The 13260-nt window shown below is 42.1% G+C and overlaps 1 protein-coding gene across 6 annotated transcripts in view; it reads right to left on the bottom strand.

Moving 5' to 3' along the window:
• The window catches only part of znf385c (zinc finger protein 385C), a 176648-nt gene that overhangs the window by 90246 nt on the left and 73142 nt on the right, over positions 1 to 13260 (bottom strand). For all 6 annotated transcript variants that reach the window (XM_074656166.1, XM_074656161.1, XM_074656163.1 and 3 more), the window contains one exon: positions 7375 to 7704. In XM_074656166.1, coding sequence (XP_074512267.1) covers positions 7375 to 7702 — 328 coding nt within the window. In that variant the 5' untranslated portion in view covers positions 7703 to 7704. The remainder of the gene's footprint in view (positions 1 to 7374; positions 7705 to 13260) is intronic.

The following is a 13260-nucleotide window of genomic DNA, read 5'->3' as shown; positions in this document are numbered from 1 at the left end:
ACAGCCACAAAGCATTTCAGGAGATTTACACAAAAGAGAAGGAAAGAGAAATTCTCTAAAATGATTTGGGAGTATGGTTAACTCATACTGATATAAAATAGGTCACTGCAATCTCCTATATGTCCTTATTAGGATTTTAATTTACTTTACACATTCATTTAAAGCATTGTTTTTGTTATTATAATAGTTTTGATCATTTACTACATTTTGTGGAGATTTGAATTTGCCCAAATGACGAAAGGATCTCTGGAATTAGCCATATCCGACAACCAGCAGCTACATAGTAATTTCTCCAGAGGCAGAGCAACACTCGATGATATACGACGATCAAGATAAGGCCAGTCGCAACACAAATGCCACACAATGTATGCACATGTATGTCCAAAGGTGTGGGGAGGGAGAAGTCATTTCACTCTGCAGGGGGAAGAAAAAAAATAGGAAAACGGCAAGGAAGCACAAAAATAAAACGCAGATGCGCAAATGCATTCAAGCAGAAAATCCTTGCCTTTAATCCAATTCCTCACGCTTTATTAAAAGAGAGCCAGAGAGATAGAGTCAGACGGGGACCATGATGAAGAGACTAACCAGGAAGAGGAGGCAACATACACTAACACACACAAATATGCACAAATCAAAGGAAAATGAGATATGGACCACCATGAAAAAAGTCTCTCTCCCTCCTCCTCTTCCTCCTCTCGCTTTTATGTGTTTCACAGAAAACATCCACATCCACACATGACACATTTATGCCTCCTCATACAGCTAAGGAAGATTAACACACATGAAAAATACAAACAACCACACACAGGCAAACAGTGTGTTGTCAGGTTTATAGATCCAGAGGCAATGCTGTTGGGTCATATCAGGCCAGACTGCTGTCCACTCTCTCCATCCCTTTTCTCTACCCTCTCTCTCTCCACACCCTTCCATCATCATTTGATCATCTGATCTGAAAAGGAGGATTATTTATAGTACCGCAGAACTGAGCCACACGTGTATGTTTGTAAGAGAGACTATGAGTAAGGGTGTGAATGCATGTGCATGAGGCATTTCCGTCGGGGGTGCGGTATGTTTTAATTCTCCATATTTTGGTGCGTCTGGCTGCGTGTCTTTGGCCAAAATGAATAATAATGCTTATTATGAGGGATTAAAAACGGTCTCCCTTAGAGGACTGGACTCTTTGCTGCTCATTGGTGGGTGAGAGGAAGTTCGAGGCCTCCCAACGTCCCCACTAAGAACAGCATCACTTGGGGAAAGAGGAAGTAAATGGGGTTTCAAGCTCATATGCACCATCACACATGTGCATACTAGCTAACTGCTTGTGTATATTTCCGCTCAGCAGCTGCAGTCAACAAAATGTGTCAAATGTAAAATCTGTGAGGATGCAGGTGTAAAGTAAATGCAAAAAACACATAAAAGCAATGCTTGAAATAACCCATTGAACAACAATCGGACTTCACAGATATAGCCTCGTGAAGGAAGAGATGTAAATTAAGAAACCCGCTACAAATACACCACAAGTCTTTTGAAGGTGTACTGTCATACGTGTCTCTTTGCACATACATGTAGGATGCAATGCCAGTTTCAAATCACACATACCATGCACTGACATGGATCGTGCTGCGAGGGTGAAAACATTCCCCCGAGAGACCAACACAATGAGAAAAGGAGAATAAGAATAGCATCTGGACTTAATTTCTGTTTTCAACTGGAAGTTAGATTGTGAGCAAACTATGAGTCATCCACATCTCCTGGGCTTTTCTCCTTGTATTTCTAAAAAAAAGAATGATGCGAAGATAAAGATAATAAAGATACAAAGGTCTTCAATACTGCAAAGTTTCATAGCACTTTAGTTGGAAAGTTTTTTTTTAGGGCTGTCAAAGTTAACACAATAATGCGTTAACGCAAATTCGTTTTAACGGCACTAATTCCTTTTAACGCAATAAATATTTTAGAGGTTGGGCTGAGTTTTAAAGTGAAGATACTGGCATCATCTGAAACTAGAAAAAACCTAAGGAATCCATTGGTACCAACCATGTCATACTAGCTTGTCACGAAGGATGTTAAATAACACTCCATACTTGTGCTAAATTTTGGCGAGGAAAAATTGTCATGGCCATTTTCAAAGGGGTCCCTTGACCTCTGACCTCAAGATATGTGAATGAAAATGGGTTTTGTGGGTACCCACGAGTCTCCCCTTTACAGACTATGCCCACTTTATGATAATCACATGCAGTTTGAGACAAGTCATAGTCAAGTCAGCACACTGACACACAGCATATTTGCCCACTCCCATGTCGATAAGAGTATTAAATACTTGACAAATGTCCCTTTAAGAAACACTTTGAAAAGATAAAAAAGTTTGATAAATTTGCGATTAATCATGGACATCGATAAATATATTAATCGATTGACAGCCCTATTTTTTTTATTATTAGTGAGGAAATTATGCAAGAAATGTAAATGCATTTAACACAAATAAATGTGTAAAATATCTCCCACCACCTGCTCTGGTTCTTTGGTTCTTACTATGGCATTGAAATATTGCAAGCATTGTGATTGTATTTCTTTTCGGACAGGATGAAATATAGCCAGCATTAGCAGCCACACAAGAACCATGACAACCTAAAAAATATCTTGTGGATTTTTTTTTTTTTTTTCTTTAAGTAGCTTTATTTTATCTCAGGAAATCTATTTGCTTCAGCCTAGTTGATGGAAAAACTAATCCGTGGAGGATTTTGTTTTTTTTGGCCACACCTTAAATGTTTCCTTCGAGGAGCAACACATGGTGTTTTCACGTCAATGAATCATTGTCACCTTAATTTAAAAATACAAGTAGGCTTGCACAGTGAATTTTTAACATTACTCAATATGAAAAATGGACATAAATTAACACCTGAACTCACATTGTCACCCAAACATCTGGGCTTCTTTCCATCCTGATCTGTCAGCAAGCTTCTCTATATATTACTCTCTGTGATAACGGAGGGAAATCACTTCATCAGTGGCACATTCATCTTCCAGTGGGACTGGTTCCACCACATGTCCAGCATCCATGCCAGAAGTAGGGAGGGATGAGGAAGAAGGGAGAGGAAGGAGAGAGAAAAGAGCCTGAACCCACTGTCAGCTTAGTGAAGCAGAGAGGGAAGAAAACGCAAGCCGACATGGAGACTATTCACTGGGAGTAACACACACACACACACACACACACACACACACACACACACACACACACACACACACACACACACACACACACACACACACACACACACACACACACACACACACACACACACACACACACACACACACATTGATTTCAAAGCAAATATTCTTTGTTCATGAAATCTATAATCCCATAAAGATCCATACTTTACTGTACATATGTGGGCTGACATAAACACGGAGGCACCGAAGCACGTATTTATGTTTCAACAGCACGAGTTAGAGACTCTGCAGCATTTAAGAAATCTAAAAATATCTGTACCAGACATGCAGGATGCACGCAAACGTACACAGACACACACGGCGGAGCAGGGAAGCTGTGGTGGAGCTGAGGACACAGCAGGGCTGGCTGCCTGAGGGAGTCAGCAGAAGGTGAGCAGAGATAAGGCTGTGTGATTGTGACTGCATGTCAGAGAGAATCTGCACACCACAACAGTTCAGCATACCCTGCGCCACACACACACATTACACAAACACATAAACACGTACTCACAAACTTTTATACACGCAGTCTGCATCACCTGCAGCAGTGTACCAAAACAGGAGGATTTAGACAACACGTGGCCTGCGTGTCTGACAGACTGAGTTTCTGGTATATTATAGAGTTTACTAAGTTTGTTCCATGCTTGCCGCTCTGCTGCACCTACAGTACAGTAAGCACCTCAAGATCCGAGCCGACGGCAAGCTGACGCGTGTTCTGCGCTTCCGTGAGAAGAAATATCTGATCAGTTCGTAACCCAAACAAAAAAAAAACAAAGACCGAGCCTTGAGGAGACACAAACTAAACAAGGTATAGCCCACCACTGTGAATCACTTTCAAGCACGTGTCTGATAAAAAGCTGCAGAACTGGAAAAGTTTTGCTTTGCTTTGAGATGATGTGGTCACTTTTGTTTGTGGAATAAGAAAGAAAAGGTGGAGGAAGACGGAGTTACTGCATGAAAACAGTACAATCACTGATTCGCTAGGCCGAACAGCCAGTCGTACAGCTCCATCTCACCGGCTGCCTGTTCTGCAGACCGAACATGCTGAATCAGGCAAACCGCCGCTGATAAGAGCTGATTAGAACCACCAGTGCCGGGGCTTTAGATGCTGTGGATTGTGTGTGTTTGTACATGCCTGTGAATGAATGAATACATATTGTTGTGTCTTGTAAAAATTCTAACTTTTTCAGGGTTTGTGTATGTTATTTATGTATTTATTCATACACCCAACATGCACATATACGACATGTAGACACAAAAATCTCTATTTTCCCATCGGCCCATAAGCACAAAAACCCTCAGAAATACTAGACTCACTCATGGGTGTTTTATGGGTGAAGAAGTTCTCACCAAAAAGCAGGACCTAAGCACTTTGCGTCTAAATGCTAAAACCTAATATTCAGCTCAGAATAAGCATATGTGCTGATGTCAGGCTGTGACCACACTAATGGAGATAAATCTGAAAAACTGTCCAAAGTTTTCTGTCAACACTTGCATTTTCAGAACAAATTTCTAAAAGTTATGCTGCCCACAGTGACAAAAATGTTTATATATTATTTTTTTTCTCCTCTTTTTGCTTTGCAAACAACTACAGTAAATGCTACATTCACACTTTTGACAATGGCTGTTGATAACATACTCCTCTCCTCTGTGATCGTTAACTTTCTGAATCAATAGAGACGTGTGTTTTCGTTGACATAGTTTTTGTGTTTCTATTGTCAGATGAAGCACAACTAAAATATTGATTTGATCGACTGTCATAAAAGCTGCCTAACGCAGTCCTTAGGTGCTGCATAGAACTCCTGAATTAAATCAATATTTAATACTTGTGCAGAAAAATATATCAATGACAAAACCTAGATTAAGCAATCACAGTAAGATTCATAGCTACAGAAGATGGCCTCTTACTGCCAAGCTGATGTACAGTATGTTGGCCATATTTGTGAAAAGCTCATCATATGACATGACATGACATGACATGACAGCATATGTCAGCATGTTCAAAAATGTCTTCACAACAAGAAGACAGTGTGAGCTTTTACACAATGAATTAATGTTCTTACTATTATTCAGTACTTGCTTCCACTAAGAGAAGTGTGAGAACAGCAACTCCTCATCCGTCTCTTGCAAGGGCATAGATACAAAGAGAGACTCAGAGCCACTTATAAATCATTATCCTTGGCTTTAAACTACTCAGTGTCATTAAAATGTAAAAAAAGAACACTGAAATAGTTTCTTGATTGTGAATGAAGAGGTTGGAAACCCTCACTTTTAGTCTTTTTTCATGGTCATGACTGTTGTACGCCCCTGTCATTGAAATATAATAGCTTCCGACAAGGAATACAGAAATAATAAGAAAAGTGCTGATTAAAAAAAAATAGATTTACTGTCTTGCGGTTGTATGCCTCCGCCAACCACCTCTCAAGTTGCGGTTTATATCCATATCTTTCCAAAATGTCATCACTTCATCATTTTATCTTGTCAGACATTTGTGTGAAATTGTCATAATTAGCATTTCTTGAGTTATGGCCAAAAACATGTTTTGTGAAGTCACAGTGACCTTTGAGTACCAAAATCGAATCAGTTCATCCTTGAGTCCAAGTGGACATTTGCGCCAAATTTGAAGAAATTCCCTCAAGGCGTTCCTGAGCTATCGCGTTCACGAGAATGGTACGGACGCACGGACAACCTGAAAGCATTATGCCTCCGGCCACAGCTGTCACCGACATCATAAAACAGGCTAACACAACCAATTCTGAACATAACACATTCAACTTTTTACAGCAAATTAGCCAAAAGTGACAGCAGCATGATGTAAATGCAAGAAACTGCTTCACCCTACAAATACTGAAAAAGGCCAAGCATGCAATGTTGTCCAAATAAGTTATCCAGTATTTTCAAAAGGATAAGGAGAACGTATTTGGAAGACAAATAATGTATTATCTATTACGCAACTGGGTTTTACAAATAGCTCTTCCTACTGCATTTCTCAGACATCAGATACAGGGAATTTTACTCTTTTTAAAATGTACTTAATGGCTTTATCCATTCTTATTTCACAGAACATTTTTCCTGCTTCAGATGCTACAAAAAGACATTTTCAGAAATAAATACTGTGAGCATCATCTTGGAAATGTAACCCTTGGACAAGCCTACTTCCTTGAGCATCAGTCCAGCGCTGCCTTAGGAAGATCTTCTCAGGGCTTGACATTTAACCATATAGATCTACCGCTGGGATGAGATTATTTCACTTGCTTTGATGGATTTCATATCCTGTTGTTCCCAAAATGCCTTTGTCAGATAGTGCCGGTTCAAATACTGCAAAAGCTCTTTCAGGAAGACAGACTAAAGACACATAAATGCACAGATATAACCACATCCGACCAATTGATATACGTATGAAGCCCTGTTGGCTGTTGACAGTGTGCATGTCTGGAGGGCAGATGTAGGCCATGTGATTGGTATAACAGACAGACGTCTTCCAGCGCGGAAACCTGAGACACAATCAACTGTGACGCTTCAGTCGTCAGTCGACCTGTCGCTACTAAAGATCTACTCATATGACAATTTGAGCTTGAATTGTTATTCCTGTTTGTTTACTTTTTTTTTTACAGTGGTATGTGAGCTTATTGCCTGTCTACATACTATACTTGCGTGTTTACTGTGAGTATTGTGTGTCTGCATCATTTTAGCAAGGCTGAAGAAAGAGCAAAACGAGAGACCGGGAGTGTGAACGAGTCACTGAGAGACCGATTCCCTCGAGCGGAGTCCTAATCGAGGCTGTGACTAGAATGACAAAATGTCCAACTTCACTCCAGCCGCATCACTCCCAGGAACACAACCATCAAACACAACCAGCACTTAATTAGCGTCTCACTTGCTGACTTCACTCAGCTCTGCTTCACTTGTGTGTGTGTGTGTGTGTGTGTGCGTGTGTGTGTCCTCAGCCCAAGGCTCTGTCTGAACATTTCAGCAAATAGAATCGCATTTGTTTAATTTCTATTGAACACAAGTAGGGGGGATTGGCACACAGAGGCTGGTGACAGTGAGCCGTGAACAGTGTGTGGGATTCTGTTAATCTGCGTGGCTCTATTGTGACAGCAGGGTTACAAAATGCAGAGGCAGAGCACTTCATCCAATGTTCGGGCAGCGCTCCGGGCCTACCTGTGTTACTTGGCATCTTGCCGTTGCTGATCTGCTTGAGTCTCTTCTGGTGGGACTTGCCGTTGTAGTGGATCTGGGCCTGTGCGGCTGAGTTGAGTTGGATGTTGCAGACGTCACACATTGTGTAGCTCCGCTGCTTTCTCTCCCTTTTGGGTCTGCAGAGTGCAGAAGGCAGGTCGCCCCCTAGTGACTGCTCATCCAGCACTGCACCTTCGTCCTGGGTGTCGCAGCAAGACTCGCCGTCCATCTGCACTTCCAGCCCGGCGCCAAACCCCCTCCGGTCCAGCTCGGCGTTCGCCAGAGGTGATGGGCTGAACGGACGTTTCATACCTGTGATAGAAGAAGAGGACGCGATAAATACAAGAGGATGGACAACGTAGTGGACAGGAGGACAGACCAAAGTTCACTTTACAGCTCAGGTGTCAGATGTTCAAAAGTTTTTTCAGAGTACACAAGTCTGATGCTCCCTCCCTTTCCGAAACATGTGCAACGCAGCATGGGACAGAGTGAGGCTGTGTCCAGCCTCCTGTGGATGGAGGTATCACTTTCCCCAGTCTGGCATGACCTGGCTCACCCGACACACAGAGTCGGCCTGTTAAAACCTGATAGCCACAGAGGACACACGGGCAAAAATACCCCCGATTCCCAAAGCTTTGTGGAGGAGTGTGTGGAATCTGACCTCGTTCCTGTCCAATATAAGTCACGCTTGTCAGCACCCTCAGAACTAAGTGACACCTGCACTGTATACACGCACACTCATGAAGACATGAGGAAACACACTGGACACAAATTGTGTACATGATCACACTGCACAGTGGGGAAGTCCAAGCGGCGGCGGTGGTGGTCATGGGGTGCAATGACGCACCACTTGGGGGAGACAGAGTGCTGCAGTGTGGCTCTCTGAGGACCTGCGAGGCCCCTCTGTCAAGCTGCTTCACTTGGTGATGATGATGTCTGTGCAACCCCTGCAAGCCAAAGTCCTGCAGCAGTAGCTGCGCTGCCTCTGTGGAGGATCTCAACCAAGCGGTGCCTGATTCAGATCAGCAAACAACTGGGAGTCTAGGGGTTTATGAAACAGCTCTGATGATGTCTGCTGACATTACAGTTCAAATTAGAACGGAGGTATTACGGATACAACTGCAACTGCATTAAATATATATGAGTATGGGAGCTGAAACACTTCTCCCATCTACTGTGTTTACAACTAGCTGTAAAGACATGGATGTATGTATGGGGGGGTTAACAGGACAGCAGGACAGCGATAACGAAAGGGACAAAGTGACATTTCTGTCAAAAAAGGATGTCGTCTGAAGACCTCAGTTTTTCCATGGAGGACTCTGTGGTCAGAGAAGAAGCCCTCCCAGAGAAAAGAGCTGTTTGTTTCAGCTACTGTCTCTATAAATAAATGAAAAGGTAGGTCTACAGTACTGTGAAAGATTGAGATATCACCGTTGGAAAAAAAAAGTCCCCGAAATACACCCAGCTGTGCGTTTCTGCTGCTGGCTTTCTGCCTCTTTATTTATGTAAACACCCAAACCGCTCCCTCTCTCTCTCACACACACACACACACACACACACACACACACACACACACACGCACACACCAAAGTAAAGTGGAGTCTACGATGCATACATACCTACATGCATGAAAACACACAAACACACACACACACATGCACACAGTTCAAAAACACATTAGGGCAAGCAGCCTCCATGAAAGCTGCTATTCACGTTGCCAATCTGGGAGCACTCAAGAGGCTCCATCAGATGTTTTCTCAAAAGCTCTGAGCAACGCTGCTCTCTGGCACCGAATGAAAAAAATCTCTGTGGTCCTTAACCACGCAGCCTCCTCACACTGCTGCCAAACTACTCAGCTAGCCGGCCCAAATTAGGATGGCTGTAAAAACAAAACCTTCAATGAAGACCTGCAGAACAGAGCATACTGGGCATATTACATCCCTGTGTCCTCCATCACATTGCACCGAGAGGCAGTTCTTCACATATAACCGACTATTACACGATCTCAATGGTTGGTTGTGCTTTTGAAGAGAAGAAGCAGGTCCAGTGTCTAGCCTACAAAAGTGGGTCTTAACCTCATGCTTGCCATTTTGTGATACAGTTTAGCCTCCTGCAGAAAAGGCATAAGCATGACCGTTACCATAGAGACCAGTCTGGCACAGATCTGACAAAATCCTCTCACAGTAAAGACAGTACATTTAGCTTTGGATGCTAACAGGGAGTTTTGTTTTGTGATTTTTGGTGTAAATAAAGCTTACCTCAGAGATTCTTTGGATATTTACACCCTATGCATTTTGTTATAGAGCTACAGGAAAGCTTTTTTAACAGAGATTTCTAATCTTTGTGTGAGTGAAAATATATATTTTTGTAACTCAGTATTGACTTGACACTTTTTAAATAACTAGCGGTGCTATTTGGGGTTAATTCTGACACATTTTTATTTTTTTATTTTAAACAGTAATAGCGTTGCACTGATACCAATATCGGGCCGATACTAACTCAAATAGCTGGATTGGTGACAATGGGGCGGATCTATTCCATTCAATTCTATGTTTATATACTCTATATATTATATAGTGGAATTTGAATTCCTGTTTATGTTTTGACCAATTTGTTGCTGCATTAAAAAGGTTTACACTTCCTTAGTAATTCCTGCTAATTTTGAAGATTTCTTACCAAGTTGATGGTGTACAATTTAAATCTATGCTTTTATTTGTTACATTTTGATTTACAAAGTTAAGAAATCAATGTTTGACTCAAGCCTAACGTTTCCTTACACATAAAAGAATGATCCCAGTCACTTCCATGCAGTGAGGCATACAGCTTATTCATTAAACACTGGTATTGGATCGGTACTCAGTATCAGCTGATACCAAAAGCCCAGGTATCGCTATCGGCCCTGAAAAAGTCGGATCGGTGCATCCCTATTAAATAAGAGATGTTTTTGAAACATCAATTGTTGCTTTAGTGATTTAGTCATGAATATTTAATGTTATAAATTAAACTTTGGAGAAGATTTGGAGTCTTCAGGGCTTTAGAGGGTTGTGCAAATAGACTACATATGCAAATATCAAAGACCAACCCACACTCATCTAATCTCATAATTAATTTTATCTTGTGTTTTTTGTCCATTGCTGGCACAGCAGAGCTGTTGGACGGAGAAACAAATGGATGGACCAACACTCTGGGTGTCCCGCACTTCAGTCTGAAGAATCCGGTACCATCTGGAGAGTGAACAGCTACTTTTGCTGTGAACCCACCTGCTAGATGGAGGCTCACCAGGACCAAAAGGCTTTTACAGCTTTCACCTGTGCATATGTGAGTGTGTGTGTGTGAACCTAATAGCCTGCAGAGACTTTAAAGGCTCTTCCAGCTCTAGGTAGAAGCTGTGTGAGACAAGAGCCCATGCTGTGTGTGCACACACAGATCTGTAGGCTGACGCAGGACAGGAGATTGTCAGGGGGTAACCCTGGGGGAGGAGAGCGAGGGCGGGAGGCTCTGCCAGCCTTTGCCATGTCCGCTGTTTCCGCTGTGTGATGTGCCTCTCCGCCTACACCGCACACCCTCCTCCCTTGGCACATGGGAACTATCAATCACTGCTGTGATGTTGCTGAAAGACCCAGGCTCAACCAGCATAGCAGCTCAGCAATAAAAACTCTATTTATGATCTTGTGTCTGCTGCCCACTGATCCTGAAATACTAGAGCACTTTCCCCAGCTCAAACCAGCTCTAACCACCGACCCACCACCACGAGCACCCCCACCCATCCACTGTGGCCACACTTGGCACAGGGGCGTCGGCTCTTCCTGATGCCGCCAGGAACTGGACTCCAGATGGGCCAGAGGAAACACTGCCGGCATGTTAGCAGCTCCTAAATCACACTGATCAGAGGGGGACACCGACAAGTGAGAGCCAATGGCACACAGTGATTCTCACACAGGTCACATGGCTAGAGCTGCAAAGATGAATCAATTTGTTTGGGTAATTTTTTAATAAAAAGAATGTCAAAAATCTCTGATTTCAGCTTCTTAAATGTGAATATTTTCTGGTTTATTTACTCCTCTATGACAGTAAACTTTGAGTTGTGGACAAAACAAGACATTTGAGGACGTCATCTTGTGCTTTGGGAAATACTGACTCACATTTTTCACCATCTTCTGACATTTTATAGACCAAACAACTAATTGTGTAATCAAGAACATGATCAACATATTAATCGACAATGATAAAATCCCTGTTGCAGCCCTACACATGATCACATACAATAAAAACTGTTAGCAAGACACAAGCCCACTCCTCACATGCATACATACACACATGCATTTGTACGGTTACAGGCACAATTGCAAACTTAAGTTGCCCTCGGACTCTGTAAACAATGAGAGAGCAAATTCAGCAGACACGCACAAATAAACAGACATTTATACTTGGCTAAATAAATCCTGTGCAGCCCAGAACACATGGACTGACCTCAGCAATATAAACAAACACAATCAACAGAAAATGAAATCCAATCAAGCAGCCAGAACACACATACATATTCTGAATACACTGCCTCAGAGGAGATAAACCGAAAAGGTAGTCGCAGGGAAAATAATGTCAATAATTAGCATTCCTCACCATTAGGCAGCTTTGACAGTGAGGGCTGTAAGCAATATGACTGCGGGCGAGGATATTCTGTTTCCCTGTCTGACATGTATCAGGCAGGTAGGGATCAAAAATTTTCCTGACAATCAAGCAGAGCTCGGGGCATTTCACTACATCAGGTCAGTGATGGAAGAGAGACGGAAAGAAACACATGGAAAAGTGAGAGAGAGATTCAGGAAGAGAGCATAAAGGCGCTTGTATAATTGGCATCATCAAAGTATCATTACTATCATCATCACGGCTGTATTGTCATTACTGCAACTACAGAACGGGCCCGAGGTCTTTGAAGCTCCGTGTCTTTGTGTCCAGTGTATCAGTGTTGATTATGTAAAGTCCAGGCTCTAATGAGTGTAATTATACAGGAATCAGTTCTCTGCTTATTGAAAAAGAAGTTACAACCGCAGTACGGCTGGGCATGCGAGTTGAAAGCTAGGACCGCGTGTTTGACGTCCCCGTCGCCTCCAGCTCCAGAGTAAATAAAAAGCAGTGGCACATAAATTGATGTGTTTTCTCTAATCTTTGTTTGCAGCAGTTCACAGTGTGTGTGTTTACTTGTGTGCATGTGTTTGCTTGTGCATGAGTGTGTGTCAGTGTGTCCTAGCAAAAAAAAAAAATAATTTTCACCGGGGAAAATTTATACAGCATCATACTGATCCTATCACTGAGGCTGTATTTGAGACGCTTGTGTGTGCACTTGTTCTTGCATATGTGCGTACGCCTGTCCAGGTCAGTACACACATCAGACAGACGGTATTAGAAAAGATAAAAGAGCAAGAACTTAGAGCAACAAAAGAGAAGGAGATAAGAAAGATAGAAGGGAGACCTCTGATTAAAGAAAGGGCAGCTTGTGTAGCAAGTAAACAAACCTGCACGTCCAGTGTCAAGACACCAATTTTACACGTCAGAAAAATGAATAAAATGAAGGTCCGTATCTGTTCTATCACGTGTAAATGCCTTTATGGAAAAGATATGCAAAGGTTAACAATTGTAGGGATCATTTTGTCCCCATTTGGAGCTTAAGATTAATGTACATTTGTAGTTTGGGAAATTACATCAATTAAGAATTACGTGGTTTTGTTGCCTAAACCTAAAGAAGCTGTAGTTTTATCGCCTAAGCCTTTTTTTTAATGTTAAAAATTTAACGTTTCATTTAATTTTACGTGTTAGAACATGTTGCTTTCACTTTTACAACATAGTATGTGTAGTAGGCCCCTTCTGAGC

The sequence above is a fragment of the Sebastes fasciatus genome, chromosome 13 (genome assembly GCF_043250625.1).
Source record: "Sebastes fasciatus isolate fSebFas1 chromosome 13, fSebFas1.pri, whole genome shotgun sequence".
Taxonomy (NCBI): Eukaryota; Metazoa; Chordata; class Actinopteri; order Perciformes; family Sebastidae; genus Sebastes; species Sebastes fasciatus.
This window is presented reverse-complemented; position numbering and strand designations above follow the sequence as displayed.